General features: G+C 36.9%; 1 protein-coding gene across 6 annotated transcripts in view; it reads right to left on the bottom strand.

The window, feature by feature from the left end:
• PPP2R5C (protein phosphatase 2 regulatory subunit B'gamma) overlaps positions 1 to 20,054 on the bottom strand; it is a 228,199-nt gene that overhangs the window by 77,939 nt on the left and 130,206 nt on the right. For all 6 annotated transcript variants that reach the window (XM_069104189.1, XM_069104187.1, XM_069104192.1 and 3 more), the window contains one exon: positions 2,372 to 2,571. In XM_069104189.1, the coding sequence (XP_068960290.1) occupies positions 2,372 to 2,571 (200 nt within the window). The remainder of the gene's footprint in view (positions 1 to 2,371; positions 2,572 to 20,054) is intronic.

Raw genomic sequence — 20,054 nt, 5'->3', positions numbered from 1 at the left:
AGATATGGAGGATGAGAAGGGAGTGCAAATGTCCTAGGAGATGGTCTGTAAGAAGGCAATGATATGGAAGACTAATTTTGAGTTCAGGGGACAACTTCCAAATTGGTTGGAACACAGAGAGGAGTCATATGAAGTATGTTGGGGAAGGGACACAGAAACCAGATTGTGGAAGACTGTAAATGCCAGGCTGAGTCTATATATTGCCCTAGAAGGAGGAGGGAGTTACTGAATGTTCTTTAGGAAGTGGGCTGGAGGGCAGAGATTGGAAACAGGGAGAGCAATTAGGAGGCTGTTACAATAAACCAGGTGAGAGATGGTGAATGTGTTAACTATGTGAGTGGAAATAAGGTGATGGATAAAACAATGCTAAACAGGCAGAACTGGCAAGGCTTGGCAATCAGAATGTGGAAAGAGAAGCAGAGGGAAGAATAAAATGATGCCTGGAAGGTTGGAGGACCTCACCATTTATAAAAAGACTCCTTCTCCTTCCATGTGGGCTCTGTGCAATATGTTTTCCATGACAGTGATGAATATCCTGGGTTAATGTCTCCTTTGTTTCATGGCTACTTAATATTGCCAGAGAATGCATAACCAAAATTATGTCTGTGGTTATACCTATGAAGGAATTTTGCATGATTGTAACAAACATAGGAGACACCTTATTGGAGGGAAACTTTTAAGGCTGCCTGTTGGAGTGGAATGCTTAAAAAAAAACTACAGTTCATGGTATATATGAGTGGTATGGAATACTACTGTGCCTTGAGAAATAATGAAGGGGACTATTTCAGAGAAATCTTGGAAGACTTTTATGAACTGATACACAATTTATACAAAAACAATATTGTAAAGACTAATGTTGATAATTAAAATACTAATAACCCTAATAATAAAGATTAGCTTTGAAAGACTTAGGAATTCTGATCAATGCCATGACTAACCATGATTCCAGAGGACACATGATGCAACAAGCAGCTTATCACTTAAGAGAGCAGAGATGGCATCAAGGTACATAACGCGACATATATGTTTCCGGAAATGGCCCATATGGAATTTGTTTTGCTTGACTGTGCATATTTGTTACAAGGGTTTTTTTGTTTTTCTTTCTTTTTCAACTGGAGGTGGAGTGCGGGGAAGTGGAGAAAGAGAAGGTGGATTTTTGTTAACTGGAAAAAAAAAACAAACCCCAGTAAAATATTGTATTGTCCAAAACTTTCAGTCAATTGTCTTACTGTGAAGGTGTGGTCTGCTGTAGAAAACTGCAACAGCCTGTGTATTCCCTTCTCATGAGAATCAAAGCTATTCAAAAGAGAGGCCTTCTAATAGAGACAGGAAATACAACATAAAACAAATGGCTAAAGATTGCTATGCATTATAGTACTTTCTTTTATCCTAAATTACTTCTGACACAAAGCACCATTTTTAAACACAAATTTTCTCTTGGGGAGGTTAATGGGGCTGCCAATCACTGATCACTATAATTTTGGCAGAATAAAATTTGCAGAAGATCCAAAAAACAATGGGGAAAACACAAGATGGGTGTAAGTTGGCTGTAACATTATTAAAAATCACTTATGTGCAAAAAATGACAAAAAGAAATGATTCAAGAATATATGACTAGGAAAGAGGTAGAATAGTCAGATGTTAAGAAAGAAGGATAAAAGAGATACACAATCTGAAAGATGTACTGGTACACATCAGGAGTAATAAGACTTGGAGGAAGATTCCTAGAATGATGGATATAGATACTTTATGAAGAATTTATGGGACAAAATGGACAGGAAATATATCAGATGGGAAGATATAGAAGACTTATAATTTATACTACTGTATGTAGGATTCACATTGATAAGATCAGGGATCTACTGAACTATTATTATTATCAACAAGGGAAAGTGCCAATTATGGAAGATAAAAATAGCTATGAGAAATTACCAATCTTTAGTTTCAGAACACAGCTATAAATACTAAAGTTCAGACAGTACAACTATAAGAGAAAAGAGCTAAGGAGAACCAAGTAGTCAGAAAGGTGTAGACCTGGTTGAGGAACCCAAATAAGAGGGTTGATATAATAAGATAAACATATATTTATTTTGATCCACGCTGATTCCTCTAGTTAGGGAAGGAAGTTGTGGTTAACTTCTATGCACTGAGCATGGTAATTAAGATGTACAAGAAATGTTTCTACATTATACACAGTAAAGATACAATGCACATAGTTATGACAAATGCCTACATCCTTCCAAATGTAAATAGAAAAGACTGATGATGGCAAGCAGTCTACATGCCACCTCTTCCCCTCCCCCCTGTAAATACTTGAATCCATCACCTAACTAAAGGATTAGAAACCATAATTAAAAATATAATCACTTACCATATGTACTACTTCAGGGTAAATAGGTTCTGTGATCACATTTCGATTGTGTGTGATATATTCTACCATTTCACTTAAAGCAGCTCGTTTTACTTCCTTCCACTTCAGATCACTCAGTGGATCAGAAACAAAGTCAAAAAGGACACAACATTGACGCAACTTCTGGATAAAAAGCTTCTCTTGATCAGCAGGAGGTACATCTGTAAAGCAGAAAAGAAAGAAAAAAGATCAGATTGTAAAGTCCACTCTAAAAAATGCCTAAATTAGAACATCTGAGAGTCAAGAACTAGAAAGAAGGGGAGAGTCATCTGAGATGAGTTCAGAAACCAAAAATGAGAGTGAATGGAATTAATAATATGAAGATGCCCAAAACACACATTGGATATATATGGCTTTAGTTACCATCCATTAACAGATTAAATAAAAACCATCATTATAGAGCAGGTTGCTGTTTAACTTTCCCTGAAGAATATATATATTCTCTTCATGTGTTTTTCCTGTCATTTTAGATTAAGTTTAATATCTCTACATTTTGCATAACATCTAGAACAGTATTGGTTATTCAAATCACAAATGAACATGGATAGTATCTTCAGTAGTAGGTAACTTGGGTGGTACTGATAATTTGAGGGGAAAAAGAGCATGTAATACATTATAGCCTGAGATTTGGGGTAGAAGGCAATCATGTGCCTGCGACTCTGAAGACAGGAAGTGTGAAGCACTGAAGAGAGAACTGGCCCTCTAGGCAGGCTGACCTGGATTCTAGTCCTGCCTCTGAGACCTGAGAGGATATCATTCAATCTCCCAGTGCTCCAGAGAACTCTCTAGAAGCTTTAGAAAGGTTGCACATCTGCATTTGGGATCATTTGATGTGCCTTAATTAAGCTAGGCACTGAGGGGCAAAGTGACAAAAATTATATAGTCCCTGTCCTAATGAAGCTGATATCCTATTGGGGAAGATAACTATACTAAAGTATATACAAGTATTTTTCTTGCACCAGACCACTTAGTTCATCGGTATAGGCAACTCTTGTTGAGGAAATTCTCTCCACCAATGCTGATAAGCACATAAGGAATATATACAAAATAAATACACAGTAGTTTTTTTTTGGCAGGAAGACACTAAAAACTGGGTGGGTGGAGCATCAGGAGGGTCTTCACATATAAACTGGAGCTTTAGCTTAGTCTTAAAGGAAAGAAAAGATAGTAAGAGGCTTAAGTGAGAGACAAGTGTGTTCCAGGCATGGGGGATAGCCAGATTAGAAATAGTGTCACGGTAGCTTCTAAAATCTTAACTCATAGATTTCTAACTGATGCTGCCACAGGGATCATAGAATTCAGAGTGGGATGGGATCTTAGAACTTACCTAGTCCAACCATCTCATTTTACAGATATGGAGACTGAAGCCCAGAGCTGAAATGACTTGCCCAATGTCATATAAGGCAGTAATAGCAGAGCCAGCAACTGAATTCATGTCTATTCTGATTTCAAATCCAGGATTCTTTTAATGCTACCAAAAACTGCCCTCAAGATAAAACTGGAGCTGCTTATCCTGGCATTTAAGGATCTCCCATCATCTGGTTTCAACCTATTACCTAACCTTTCTAGCTTTACTTTATACTATCCCCAACACTAAATTACAGAATCTCAGATTTAGAAGGAACCTCCAAACATCTAGTTCTGCCCACGTGGGAACAGATATGTCCTTTACAATATACCTGACAAATGGTCATCTAGCCTTAGCCCGCAGGCACCACCAGTCTTCTGTCTCTAAGGTTCATTATACTCAATTCCTCATTTTGCCTCACTCAATAATCCAGCTGCCAAGTCATGCTGTTCTCATCTCTATAACATCTCTCTGCTCTCACAGCTGCCACCTTAGTTCAGACCCTTATCTTTTCTTACCTAGATTATTTCAATAAACTCCAGATTGGTCTTCTTGCTTTAAACCTCTCATTTCTTCAGTCCATCCTACACACTATAGTTATATAATTTCTCTTAAATACATTTACATTACATACATTTAAATGTATATATTTATACATTTATTTATAGGATTCCACTAATCAATCAACTGTAGGAACTCCCTATTGCAGGGGTGGGGAACCTGAAACCTCACATGGCCTTGAGGTGAAGGTTCCCAACCCCTGCCCTACTGCCTTTAGGGAAAAAAAATGTGAATTTCTGGGTTTAGATTGTAAAACCTTTCATGAACTGACCCAAAACTGTCTCTCCCTCCCCTTGCCCCTTACACTATGCAATTAAGCAATCCAGTCACCTCTTGTTCTTTACACAGGAATGAAATTCCATCTTTGCTGTTGTACTGTTTCCCATGCCAGCAACGTACTCTCACCTGACCTTTGCCCCATATTATTCCATAAATATATATGTACTTGTCTTTTCCGTTAGAATATAAGTTTCTTACAAGGAGAGATAGTTCCATTCATTCTATCTGTACCCTTAGCAGCTAGGAAACTGGCAACAGGCACATAATAACTAGCATTTACATAGAATTGTTAGCCATGGGCAACATGGGCAATTAGACAAGGCCACCTATTGGTTTTGTTGAACTTTAAATAAAATTCAATTGAAAAAAAAAAGCTTAATTTTGAAAATTAGGACACGTACCACTATTGTGGTGTTTTCCCAGTTCACCATTTCCCAAACATCACTGACAGTGGCTTAGTAAACCACACCTGCTAATTCTTTCAGTATCCTGGGATATACTTTATCTAGTTTGGGTAACTTGAGCTCAAAAGTACCAAGGCTCCTCTCTCATTAGGTTCTTATTCTGGCCAACAACTCCCTATTAGCCATGTTTGTTTTATCCTTTCCAGGCAAAAGCTCTTATCTTTGGCAGAGAAAACACAATCAGCTTAAGAGCTGAACAGCTTGGCCTCTTCTCAGTCATTAAGTACCATTTATTTCAAGCCCCCAGAGCAGTGGTCCTATACCTTCTCTGATTCTCCTCTTTGGCCCTACATAGCTAAACAAATACAATAAACAAACAAAAAATGCTCTGCTTCACCATACTATGATCTCATGACCATGTTCTTTAGTCCTTTTACCTTGGTCACCCTTCCTCTAGATATGCTCAGATCTGTTAATATTCTCCTTAAAACATGGCACCCTAAATGTTTTCCTTACCACAATGCATCTATTTTACTGTGTCTGTTCCCCTCCGAAAAGATTAGGGAACTACTGTTACAATTATTACCAGATGAACAAAATACAACGAGTTGTTACCTGCCATCACTTCAGAATATTTTAACTTACTATTTTGATACAAAGAACACTAACTGCAAAAGAATCAAAGGGCCAAAAGGGAAAGACTGGCTATATACTAGTCAGCTTTCTTCTCTAAGTAAAAATTGCCACCTGGTACAATAATCCATCTTTTCCCCAAGTTGTTAAATGCCTAACTTGTCTTGTTTACATTTTCATTTTAGAAGGCAAAGGAAACAAAAGGATCACAGGTCCAGATTAAAGCTGGAAGGGGCCTTAAAGGTCATTTAGTTTAACCATCTCATTTTAGAAATGAGTGAACTGAGGTCCACAGAAGGGAAGTCACTTTCCTAAGTTCATACTGATGAGAGGCAGAGCCTGGATTTAAACTCATGTCTTCTGGCCCCTAATCTATCCTGTTTAATCTTTGTTACAAGGGAAGGCTTGGTGGGTAGAAGTAGATTGGAAACAGAGAAGGTATATTTAGAAATAACTGTGATTTTCCAGAGTACTATAGATGCTTTTTCTCATTACGGAGACTCCTAATTTCATTTTATTCCACTGCTGCTTGAGCTAGTTTTGACACCAAACATATAAAATTCTGGTAAGTTATTGACTGACTGCTTATTATGTAAGTGCTTTAGGAGATACAGAAGAAATATAAAGCATGGGTCTTGCTATCAAGCCACTTTTGATCTTTTTAGGGCAGTGTGAACAATGTGCCCAAAACAAAGAATTAAAAACAGTATCTATGTTTAAGAATTAAATTGTGTAATGGATTAGAGATGCCACGGAGAAGGTTATGTTCTGCAGTAGTTAGAGAAAGTATGCTAGGATCACATTATTGCTTAAAACCCCTTGGCAACCTCCTAGTCATACTGTCTTCAACAAATCCCCCCTTTTGTACAGACTGGATTAATAATGACTTTGGATTTAATTTTTTTTTTTTAAGCAATCGGGGTTAAGTAACTTGCTCAAGGTTACACGGCCAGTTATTTCTGGGTGTGGTGCTGAGTGTCTGAGCCCGGGATTTGATCTCCAGGTCGTCCCAACACTGGAGCCGGCGCTCTTACTCGCTGAGCCACCTGGCCGCCCCTTTTGGATTTAATTTTGACCAACAAGAAGAAATGGCTGGTGAATAACAACAATAGTGATTTTTAAAAGTACCCATATTTGAATGTTACTTTGCCATTAACAAAATATTTTTATGGTTGGCATTTATATAGCACTTTATAGTTTACAAAGTGCTTTATGTGAACAAATTTGGCCAAAAGTAACGATATAATATGCCACAAAAAATGAGGAATATCAAGAATTCAGAAAAATGGAAAAGACTGGTATAAAAAGGTGCAGAGAAAAATTAGGAAAACAATTTACATAATAACCATAATAATGTAAAGAAAAACAATAAAAATCTTCACAATAACAATCAACTTATTGATCAATTATAAATTTACAGATATGATGGCGAAATTTCCTCCTCCTTCCCAGCATAGATAGAGGCCTATGACAATGAACAAGGCATACATTTTCAGACACAGACTATGTGTTGATTTTTTTCCCCCTTGACTGTACTTTTTACAAGTGGTGGTATTAGTGGTGGTGGTGGTGGTGGGGAATCACTAGAAAGTGACAATGATATTGAACAAAAAGGGAAAGAGCATCAATAAAGCATTTCTTTTTTTTTTCCAAATGCTTTATTAACTTCTGATTTACATCATTCATTTCCACCAGATTTTGAGTTGCAAATCTTCTCGCCGTTTATCCCCTACCCACCGCCCCAAAATAGCAGTCCCACAGGATATCCCCTCCTCCAACCTGCTCTCCCATATTTTCTCCCATACCCCTTTCAACTTTTCCAGTAGGGCATGGTGGATCTCTATGCTCCCGTGCCTGTATATCTTCTTTCCCAATTATATGTAAAATAGTATTAATAATAGTACATATATTAAACATTTGATTTTAAAACTCTGAATTCCAGATTCATTCCCTTCCTCCCTTGTTACCCACCCTTACTGGGAAGATAAGCAGTTCAGTATAGGTTGTACATGTGTGGCAAATGCAAAACAATAATATAGTAAATATATTGTAAAAGACTGACTATATTTCCCTCTCTCCTATTCCACCTCCCACTTGTTTATTCTATACTTTGATTCCATCCCTTTTCAAAAGTGGGTACTTCTAACTTCCCTACCCCCAGCCTGCCCTCCCTTCCATCATCCCCCCTTCAATAAAGCATTTCTAAATGTTTTATACTTATTTCTTCATTTGAGTATCACAGTAACCATACGAGATAAATGTGCTTATAACAGGTATTATTTCCATTTTACAGATAGAGAAAATAAGACCACTAGGAGATAGTAGCTTCCCAAATCAAAGTTATTAAAAGTGGAAACAAGATTTGAAACAGGTTTCTATATCTATACATCCAATTTTTTCCACTTCATTAGAAAAAACAAATGGAACTTTGAGAGAAAGTGTTCATGTCATCTTAGAACTTATAAAAAGACAAAGAAGAGAATGTTGGCACTGGCTGGAGAAACAGATAGAATTTAGAAAATCCCATTTTCAAAAAGTTTGTAGAAATGAGAGAATGACAGGCATAATCTTATAACTAAAGACATGGGAAATAAAGAAATGGGCAACACTACTCAAGGTAAGCTTTAAAAACAAAATTCTGATAACAGGGTCGAATGACCTAGATAAGAAAGAAAACGGTCAGATCTAAAGGGACTTTGTACTAAAGTTTTGGACAAATTTAGAATTTAAAAGATGTACAAGTCATTAAAAAAACTCAAACATTTATTAAGTATCTACATGCAGATCACTACACAAAAGGTGAAAGAAGGGAACATAATTAAGGATAAATACAAGAGAGTGGTTAAATGACCTCAGAGCTGATAAAAGATGCTAAGGACAAAAGCTTATAAATGAAAATTTGGATCTAGAAGAACAAAAGAAGGGATAGGCCTAAAGTTTAGAGAAAGAAGAGAATGTTAGATAAAGACTACAAAACTACTTAGTTCTAATTTGTCTTCATCATCTAGGATAAAGTTAACATGAGTTCAAGTTTCCTGACCCAGAAGAAATTCTATCTTAAGGTACTAAGAGAGCTTGTCTGTTTTTTACACAAGAGAAAAAGGGACTACAGAACAGACCTACAAATTACTGAAAATTTCCAGATCAAATTAATAAAAGGCTGGTTTATCAAGAGATAATATCTGCAAAGCACTTTGCAAATCTCAAAGTGTTACCTATTTTTGATTAATAACCTCTTCTAATGCTTCATCATAATACAAGGGTGTTTGAGTTCTCAAAGGCCTTGAGCCTATCAAAGGACTGTATGCTTGAGATCTAAGGAATAACCTAGCTATATTTGTAAGGGTTCATCATTAGAAGTTTGATCACCAGGCAACATTTTTTTTTAAACCACAGCAACTTAATGACAGGTTATTAATTCACTCAAAGGTTGTGATCTATGTTGGAGGTGGGGCAGAGTTACAGTAATACCTTATCAAAGTCATGGCTCCTCTAGTGCAAGCCGTTTAGAAAAATGGTAGTGCAATTTTGTTAGACAAACATTTTTTGCACAATGCATAAGACTAAATCCCCTTTAGTGACTAGCATAAGGATTCACTAAGACATAGTTCTCATTTTCAAGGACTTTACAATATATATTAGGACAAAAGGTGTTCTCATACAATTAATGGACAAATATGAATATGAAAATATATGTGTTGAAAAGAAAGTTTAAAGGAGGAGCCATTAGGAAAGGATTCATGAGAGAAGGGAAGTTTAGATGGTTTTGCCTAACTTTTAATAATGGGAAGGAATTACAATTGGAATAGTGGTAGTTGTTTGGTAGAAGTGATTCTTTTTTTTTTTTTTTAAGCAATCGGGGTTAAGTAACTTGCTCAAGGTTACATGGCCAGTTATTTTTGGGTGTGGTGATGAGTGTCTGAGCCCGGGATTCGATCCAGGTCATCCCAACACTGGAGCCGGTGCTCTTACTCGCTGAGCCACCTGGCCGCCCAGAAGTGATTATTTCTATGTTAAAAACAAAATACCTCAACTAAGAAAAAGAAATAAATGAGTGTTTACTCAGAACTTTCAACAGTACTACCCACAGCCTATAGGACAAAGTTGAAATTCCTTGGTCTATAATTTGAAGACAAATTCCCTCCCCAAACTGGCATAAATTCAGATTTCTACCTTTATCTTTTCTTACTTCCTTAATACAAATTCTCCATCCCAACTAGAAAGGTAGAGGTCACCTTTCTTTTTTTTTTTTCATGTTAACAAGCATTTATTAAGTATTCCTACCATGTGGTAGGCTCTGTGGTAAGCAGTAGAATTACAAAGTGGGGAAAAAAAAGCCCTAAACAACAACAAAATCCATTCTTTTTTTTCAAATTAAATTTTATGTTTATTTTTAGTTTACATCATTCATGTCCACAAGATTTTGAGTTACAAATTTTCTCCCCATCTTTCCCCTAACAACCACCTCAAAACATTGATCCCACTGTATTGTGGGAAATCAAGATAGTATAAAACAAGATCTATTCTCTCCTATATCCTCCCCCATTCCCTCTCCGACTTTCCAGTAGGGCAAGATGGATCTCTATACCCCAGTGCCTGTATATCTTACTTCCTGGTTGCAGGTAAAAAAAAAAAATTACATATATTTTAAACATTTGATTTTAAAACTTTGAATTCCAGATTCTTTCCCTTCCTCCCTTGTTACTCACCCTTACTGGGAAGACAGGCAATTCAATATAGGTTATACACGTGTAGCTATGCAAAACATTTCCATAGTGGATATATTGTGAAAAACTGACTATATTTCCTCCTTCCTATCTTGCTCCCCACTTGTTCGATTCTCTCCTTTGACCCTGTCCCTTTTCAAAAGTGTGCTTCTAACTTCCCTCCCTCCAACCTGCCTCCCCTCCATCATCCCTCCCTCTCATCCCCTTCTCCCCTACTTTCCTATAGGATAAGATACCCTATTTAGTGTGTATGTCATTCCTCTCAATTTCATCTTTTAAGTATCATCCCTTCCTATTCAATTGGTCCTGTGCCCTCTATGTATACCTGTACACACCCTCACATATGTATTTATATACCCATATACCCTCCTATATAGACATATATATGTATACATATATATATACACATTTATATTCCCTTCAACTATTCTCATACTGAGAAAAGTTTCATAAGTTATAATTATCATTTGTATGTAGGAATATAAATAGTTCAACTTTGATAAGTTCCTTATGATTTCTTTTCCCTGTTTACCTTCTCATGCTTCTTGTATCTGAATGCCAAATTTTCTATTCAACTATTTTTTTCATTAAGAATGATTGAAAGTCCTCTATTTCACTGAATGATCATATTTTCCGCTGAAACACGATACTCAGTTTTGCTGGGTAGGTGATTCTTGGTTTTACTCTGAGATCCTTTGACCTCCGGAATATCATATTCCAAGCCCTTTGATCCCTCAGTGTAGAAGCTGCCAGATCCTGTGTTATCCTGATTGTGTTTCCACAATATTCAAATTGTTTCTTCTTGGCTGCTTGTAATATTTTCTCCTTGATCTGGGAACTCAAGAACCTGGCTTTAATATTCCTAGGAGTTTTTTTTTTTTTTTTTTTTTACAAAAGGTGATAGGAGGATTCTTTCAACCTCCATTTTTTGCCCTCTGGTTCTAAAATATCAGGGAAAATTTTCTTTGAGAATTTCTTGAAGGCTGATTTCTAAGTTCTTTTTTTGATCATGGCTTTCAGGTAGTCCAATAATTTTTTTTTTTTGCCTTTTGGAGACCAATTGGGGTTAAGTAACTTGCCCAAGGTTACACGGCTAGTTTTTGTGTTAAATGTCTGCAGCCGGAACTGAACTCAGGTCCTCCTGACTCTGGGGCCAGCACTTTACTTACTGCGCCACCTAGCCACCCCTAGTCCAATAATTTTTAAATTCTCTCTCCTGGATCTATTTTCCAGGTCAGTGGTTTTCTTACAATGAGATATTTCACACTGCCTTCTATTTTTTCATTTGTTTGAATCTATTTAATAGCATCTTGATTTCTCATAAAGTCACTAGCTTCCATTTGCTTCAATCTAATTCTGAAGGAATGATTCTCTTCAGTGAGCTTTTGAGATTCTTTTTCCATCTGGCAAATTTGGCTTCTTAAGGCATTCTTCTCCTCATTGCCTTTTTGAGCCTCTTTTGCCATTAATTTGAATTAGTCTGTTTTTTAAGGTGTTATTTTCTTCAGTCAGGTTGTTGCCTCTCATTTCATAATTTTCTTGCATCATTCTCATTTCTCTTCCCAATATTTCCTCCACTTCTCCTAGTTTGTTTTCAAAATCCCTCTTAAGGTCCTCTGTGCCCTTTAACCAGCTCGTATTTTTCTTGGAAGCTTTTGTTGCAAGAGTTCTGACTTCACCGTCTTCCTCCTGTTCCATGCTTTGATCCTTTTTATCCCCCAAAAAGGAGTGTAATGTTGGATTGCTCTGCTTGCTTTGCTTCCCTCATTTGCTCATGTTGCCACTCAATTACTTAACTTTTGGGCTTTTTGCCACAGTAGGACTCTTCTACCAGACTGGGAGCTTCCTACCAAATGCTGGGGTTTTCTCGGCTGCCAAAGGTATCAGTTGAGTGCCCTCTCTGAAGCCTCCACGCGCTCTGGCTCACTGGTCACACACCCCAGGACCTCCACCCTAAATAGCAATCCAGATCCAAGTAGGTTAAAGCAAGAGTGATTACCCCTCAGAATGGTTGCTTGGTCTCCCCACAATCTGCAGGCCAGGAGCTCTGAAGCAGCCACGCAGTGGCCACAGAGACTCAGCCACTTTTCACTTGGGGGGCAGAGACTGGACCGCACTTCCAGACTCTCTATTTCCAAATTCTACAGTGACTTTGTTTCTGGCATCTATGGATTGATAATTCTGGAAACCGCCACAGCTGCTGGTGATCTGAAGTCCAGAAGACCCTCTTGCCATGACTGGTCAGGGCACCCTGGGGCTAAAACTGCAGGCTCATGTGGAGCTGGGCTCTGTTCCCAGCATGCTGCAATGGCCCCTTTCCGTCCACCTGCTGGGATGTCTTCAGTGGGAGATTTGTTTCTCTCTGTTACTTTGTGGGTTCTGTAGCCCTAGAGTTTGTTTAGAGTAATTTTTTATAGGTATTTGAGGTAGTTATGGGGGGAGTGCAGGGAGTTTTCCTGCTTCTGCACAGCCATCTTGGCTCCACCCCAAGGTCACTTTTCTTGTATCACATCTTAGATATATTCTGCTTCCCTAATTTTGCTCACACCATTTTCTGCTACCCCCTCCTGGCTATGTGGAAGGTTCTTCCATTGTTTTTCTCTTCTTTTCCAAAGCCTACACATAATTCAAAGCCCATTCAAAGTGATCTTTTTTTTTTTTTAATACTTTCATTGCTGGTTCCAGTTAGAAACATGTTATCCTTTCTGAATTTCTATGCAATACTGCAGATGTTCATAAATGAACCTAAGTCACTAAAAAGAAATTAAAATGTTTTGCATAACTTAAGGAGGCAAAGAAGTACATATTTCAGACAGATTTTTATCCAAAAAGGATAATTTTTTTTAAAGCTTTGATTTTTAAAGCCCCAGCTCTGGAAAATTTTATTCTTAAGGAGGATTCAATCTTTAAGGATTCTGGATAGACATGGTTTTATTTAACTATTATAACATGTGCAATAACAATCTCTTTAGTGGCAAGTTTTTATATTGCACTTGGCTTATGTGTAATATCTTCTCATTTTATAATTAAACACCCAAGGAATAAAACAGAAAAAAATGTGATAAAATGAAGCAGCTTATAAATATTTCTACCTTCTTCATTAGTGGGCATTAACTTTTATTTTCTACATGATACTACTCTATAAAATATCAGCACCTTACTGATATGTAGCTTCACACTACTGATTACACAACTATGTGTACCAAATAAAAAGTCCAATAACTAATTCAAGAACTTGGTACTGTTGGTTACAATCTAGTCTAGTATTTGACATTCCCAGCTGCCTGACTCATAAGTAATAAACTACTTCATTGGAATTGACTCAAACCATGCAATTACCACTTGGAAACTGAAACCTATAAAAAATAAACATTTAGTAGATTTTCTTTTCATTTATACCCTCTGTAAGAGTAGCTTACTTAAATTTTAAGCAGACTGTTGAGATCATAAGATCACAAATTTAGAGCTGGAAAGGATCTTCTTGTTCCAGAACAGATTAATCAACATTCTTAATACCAATAGGAAGGTATTAAATAAACACGACACAATATGAAAGAAAACTCACTTGTAGATCATCACTACTGCTAAGAGGTCACTGACAAGAAAGTTCTCTAACTAGAAAGCAGTTCAAAATAACTACTGCGGGGCAGAGCCAAGATGGTGGAATAGAAGCAGAAAACTCCATGACCTCCCCGTACAACCATCTCAAATACCTATAAAATATGACTCTAAACAAATTTTAGAGCTACAGAAGCCACAAAGTGACAGAAGGAAACAAATCTCCTGCTGAAGGTAGCCTGACAGACCAACAGGAAGGGTTCATCACAGCTGGAAGCCAAGTGTAGTCCTGTATGAGCCACATGGTTTTGGTCCCAGGGAGACAGTGGTGGCTGGAGCAGATTTCAGTAGAGTGAGTCACCAGCAGTTGTGGCTGTTTCCAGACTTTTCAACCCATAAATGCCAAAAAGCAAATAAAAGGTCAGTCAGGAACTCTGTTGGAAAGGAAGGGTGCTATCAGGCCCTTATCCCTGGGGTAAGAGGTGGCGGAGGCATAGTGGCTGCAGCCTGTGGCTACTTCAGGAGCTCCTGGCCTATAGATCACAGGGGGACCAAGTGATAATTCTGTAACTGCTCTTGCTTTGACCAGTTTGGATCTGGATTGCGGTCTTAGGTGGTGGTCCTGGGGTGAGAAACACCAGTTTGCCAGTGTGGTGTTTTCTGACAACATTTGTGAAACTCCCAGCAATATGGAACACAGCTCTCCTCTCTGTAAGCAGAGTTCTACCATGGCAAAGAGCTCAAAAGTCAAGCAATTGACTGGCAATATGATCAAGCAGAGGAAGCACAAACAGACCACAGAACTCTTTTTTGGGGACAAAAAGGATCAAAGCATGGAAGTGGAAAAAGACAACAAAGTCAGAACTCCTGCATCAAAAGCTTCCAAGAAAAATATGAACTAGTTACAGGCCATGGAGGAGCTCAAGAAGGATTTTGAAAACCAAATAAGAGAAGTGGGGGAAAAACTGGAAAGAGAAATGAGAACGATGCAAGAAAATCTTGAAAAGAGAGTCAACAACCTGACTGAAGAAAATAACACCTTAAAAATAGATTAACTGAAATGGCAAAAGAGGCCCAAAAAACCAATGAGAAGAAGAATGACTTAAAAAAGCTGAATTTGCCAGATGGAAAAAGAATCTCAAAAGCTCACTGAAGAGAATAATTCCTTCAAAACTATATTGGAGCAAATGAAAGCTAGTGACTTCATGAGAAATCAAGATGCTATTAAACAGATCCAAACAAATGAAAAAATAGAAGGCAATGTGAAATATTTCATTGGAAAAACCACAGACCTGGAAAATAGATCCAGGAGAGAGAATTTTAAAATTACTGGGCTACTTGAAAGCCATGATCAAAAAAAAGAACCTAGAAATCATCCTTCAAAAAATTCTCAAGGAAAATTGCCCTGATATTTTAGAACCAGAGGATAAAATAGAAATGGAAAGAATTCACTGATCACCTCTTTAAAAAGATCCCCAAAAGAAAACTCCTAAGAATATTATAGCCAAATTCCAGAGTTCCCAGGTCAAGGAGAAAATATTACAAATAACCAGGAAGAAACAATTTGAGTATTGTGGAAATACAATCAAGATAACACAACATCAAGCAACTTCTACATTAAGAGATCAAAGGGCTTGGAATATGATATTCTGGAGGTCAAAGGAGCTAGGATTAAAACCAAGAATCACCCACACAGAAAAACTGAATATCATGTTTCAGGGGAAAATATGGTTATTTGATGAAATAAAGGACTTTCAAGGATTCTTGATGAAAAAAAATAGAGTTGAATAGAAAATATGACTTTCAAATACAAGAAGCAAGAGAAGGTAAACAGGGAAAAGAAATCATAAGGAACTTACTAAAACTGAACTATTTACATTCCTACATGGTAAAATGATAATTATAACTCAAGAGACTTTTCTCAGTATGAGGATAGTTGATGGGAATATATATGTATATATGTATGTATACATAAATACATGTTTATACAGGAGGGTATATGCACATATACATATACATGTGAGTGTGTGCATATATGTGTACATGTATATATAGACAGAAGGCACAGGATCAGCTGAATAGGAAGGGATGACATCTAAAAAATAAAATTAAGAGGTGAGAGGGGAATATAACGAGAAGAGATAGGGAGAGATAGAATAGGGTAAATTACATCACATAAAAGAGGCAAGAGAAAACTGTTACAATGGAGGGGAAGAGCAGGAAGGCAAAAGGGAATGGGTCAACCTTACTCTCATTGAATTTGGCTTAAGGAGGGAACAACATACACACTAAATTGGGTATCTTACCATACAGGGAAGTAGTGGGGAAACACATAAGAGGGGAGATAATAGAAGGGAGGGCAGGAGGGAGGGTAGTTAGAAACAAACATTTTTGAAAAGGGACAGGGTCAGAGCAGAAAATAGAATTAAGTGGGGGCAGGATAGGATGGAGAGAAATACAGTCATTCTTTCACAATATATCTACTATGGAAATGTTTTGTGTAACTACACAAGTATAACTTATATTGAATCGTTTTTCCTCCCAGTAGAGGTGGTTGATGAGGGAAGAAGGGAAAGAATCTGGAAATCAATGTTTTAAAATCAAATGTTAAAATAGTTATTTATTTTTTTACAAGAAACTGGGAAATAAGATATACAGGCACTGGCGTATAGAAATTCATCTTGCTCTCCTAGAAAGTCAGAGTGGGGATGGGGAGGATATAAGAGAGAGCAGACTGGGGGAAGGGGTGTTCAGTAGGCTTGCTATTTTGGGGTGGAGGTAAGGGAAAGATGGGGAGAAAATTTGTAACTCAAAATCTTTTGGAAATGAATGTTGAAAACTAAAAAATAAACAAATTTTAAAAAACGTTAAGAGAACCGAAAACCAAACCAAACAAAACAAAAAAACCCCCCCAAACCAAAATGACTACTGCTCATGAAAAGCAGTGACTTTGACAAGAGAAAATTAAAACTTCATGTTAGAAATAAATTAAATCTGAAGTTATTTGCCCAGAACATACTAGTCTCAACTTTTTATTTTTATTAATTTTTTACATTCAGAGTTTATGATATCGTACTCCCAAAATGTTCAGACTTTTGGGAAAGTTGTCAGTTATTGTAATGCAACTAAATCTTAGGACTACCATTAGGAAAAAAGTTCATAAATATATATACACAAAGTCACTGTACACATACAATATTAACCAATGCACTCTTGAAAATAATAGAAAAATATTAGGAGCTATACTAGATAGTAGTTATCAATACTTCCAGGTTAACTCAAGTTTAAACAAAAGGTACTTTGGTTTATTAACACCCTCTGAAAATTAAAAACAAAACAAAACTGAGTATATCTTTTCCAAGTGTTTTCACGGTAGACCTACATGACTTACCACATGAGACAGTTAAAAGGAGACCGGGGTGGGAATTGGAAGACCCCACTGGGTTCTAACCCTGACTTTCATTAACTCATTGGAGCTGTGTAATAGTAGTAGCCAATTCATTTGACTTCTCTTGGATTTAGAAAATGGGAGGCTTGCATTAGATGACCTCTAGAAAGTGACTTCTATACTTAGTAATATGGGCAGTGTAGCAGAAAGAACACTGGACTTAGAATCAGAAAACCTGGATTCTACCAACATGTCACCATAGTAAAATCACTTATCTTCTCTGGGTTTCAGGTTCCTAATATGCAAAATGGTACCACTGTACCGCATTACAGCAAACTGTAAACTACTATATAAATGTGAAATATAATTATGTTCTCTGGCAATATATTTCATGATTCCAAATATGAATTTTTAAAATACAAGTTACAGAACAGAGATGAGATGGGAGGGGGGAAATAACAATTTATATAGAGCCTATATGTCAGGTACTGCGTTAGGTGCTTTACAAATATTATCTCATTTGATCCTCACAACAACATTTTGAGAGACATGCTTTTATTGCCACCATTTTACAGCTGAGGAACTGGAGGCAAACAGATTAAGTGACTTGCCCAGGGTCACACAGCTAATAAGTGCATGAGGCTGGATTTGAACTTGGATCTTTCTGACTTCAGGTCCAGCCATATTTCATATGCATGAAATAAAATTCATAAATTCAAATTAATGTTCATTCTAAGCAATACAAATAAGAATCAAATATTTATGATTAAATGTCCTTATATATACATTTTATTTAAATCCCATACAGGAATGCCATCAATATAATGTGCCATCAACATAATGTTCCATTAATGTAAACCCTGGAAATAATTGTAGGGACATGGAATATGTTGGTGAATATAGAAAAAAGTAAATGAATTCAACTTTTCTGGAAATATATGGAACTTAGTAGATACTACCAGAAGAGGGAGTGATTTCCTCATTCTAGCTTATCCAGAATCTGTATCCAACTAAACAGGCAAATTTAGCATTTCCTTTACATCTTATAATGGCAGGGTTTAAGCTCAGTCTTTGGAAGCTACACTGAGAAAAACAAATCTGGTGATAAGAATACTGGATTTGTGGCTAAAATCTATCAGTTCCAAAACTTTCTCATTTCATTTCACGAATGACTTGTCTCGGTCTTCAGCTCTGTGTTATCCCACCTGTAACATTTCTTTACTATTAACTGAACCTGAGATTCAAAATTGCTTCTTTTAATCTTTGTTCCATCTCCATTCAGACATAATTTTCAAATGAAAAAGAAACAGGAGGCAGGTGGTCTGATGTTTTGGAAAATGTTTCCTAGCATCTTTATTAATAGGAAAATCTACCCTGCCCAACAGTCTGTAACTTTACATGCATGTTCTAGGGACATGCTGGTGTTCTTTAACTGACAAAGGGATCAGTAATATTTGCAGTTAGATAGTGTTACCAATTTTAATAAATATGGCTGTTTAAGCTATTTGTATCAGTAAACTACAAGCACAAAATAATTCAGTGCCAAAAAAATAAAAAATTCAAATCCATCTTGAGTGAAGTGGCTCAAGTTAAAAAGCTTTTGGCCTTTTGGCCTGAGTTTAGAGTCTCAGCTCAGTCATTCAATTAATTAGCATGTTCTGATTTCAGTTTCTTCTACTGTGATATGGGGACAAACTCGCATTACATACCTAACAGGATTGTTGTGAAGAAAGTCCTTTGCGACAAGTCATAATAGCACTATATAAAAATCATACTATTATTATTTATATACTTAAAAAGCAATAAATTATAGTAGAAAAAGCAGTTGTTACAGAAAAGACCTTGGCATTATTATTTACTAAACTGTATGGCTATGGGCTAATCATTTAACTTTTCTGAACTTATTTTCTCATGTAAAATGGAGGTAACATTTGTACTACCTGCCTGAGAGAACTACAGTTCGGTGGAAAGAGTCATGGAATCAGGAAGACCTGGGGTCAAGACCAGCCTCTGCCACATCCTAGTTAGCTGATTCTGGCCAAGTTACTTGGCCTGTGAATTCTCCAGGAAATTTTCTAAGACTAAGTTTCAAAGCAAAAGCCAATCTGAACTGGTAAAGAAGTTACTAGGAGTTCCCTATGCCAATGAATTCACAGAGAAGCAAATAAACACAACACCCCTACATATCTCATAAGGTTATTGTGAAGGTCAGAGACAGCCAGGTGTACAGCAGATAAAGGACCTAGAGTCAGGAAGACCTGAATTCAAATTCAGCCTTAGAAACATAATGGCTGTTTGAGCCTGGGTACTTCATATAATCTACTGGCCTGTTTCCTTATTTGTAAAAATGGGAATAATAGTACCTATACCTCAGGGTTGTTGTAAAAATATTTTATTTGTATTTACTTTTATCTGTCTTCATATTTTATTTGTAAAGAACTTATTATTATTATTGCTACATCAAGTTATAAAGTTGGCCCTTTGCTCAAGACCTACTCCAATACTTATTTAGGGCATGGAGGTGACCCCAAGATTCCAAAGTCTATGCTAAAACAACACAATTTCCTCAATCAGTCAATAATAACAAAAGCATTTGTTAAGCTCATACTACGTGTGAGGTACTTGGCTAGGGATATAATGGCAAAAGTTCTTTGAGGAGCTTACAAGGTATCAGAGGGAGAGGGAGAGAGAGGGAGAGGGAGAGAGAGGGAGAGAGAGAGAGAGAGAGAGAGAGAGAGAGAGAGAG

Source organism: Petaurus breviceps, unplaced genomic scaffold, assembly GCF_028583685.1.
Source record: "Petaurus breviceps papuanus isolate PSGF00001 unplaced genomic scaffold, PetGlider_PUasm1.0 68, whole genome shotgun sequence".
Classification (NCBI taxonomy): domain Eukaryota; kingdom Metazoa; phylum Chordata; class Mammalia; order Diprotodontia; family Petauridae; genus Petaurus; species Petaurus breviceps.
The sequence above is the reverse complement of the archived record's forward strand: the minus strand, read 5'-3'. Positions and strand labels throughout refer to the sequence as shown.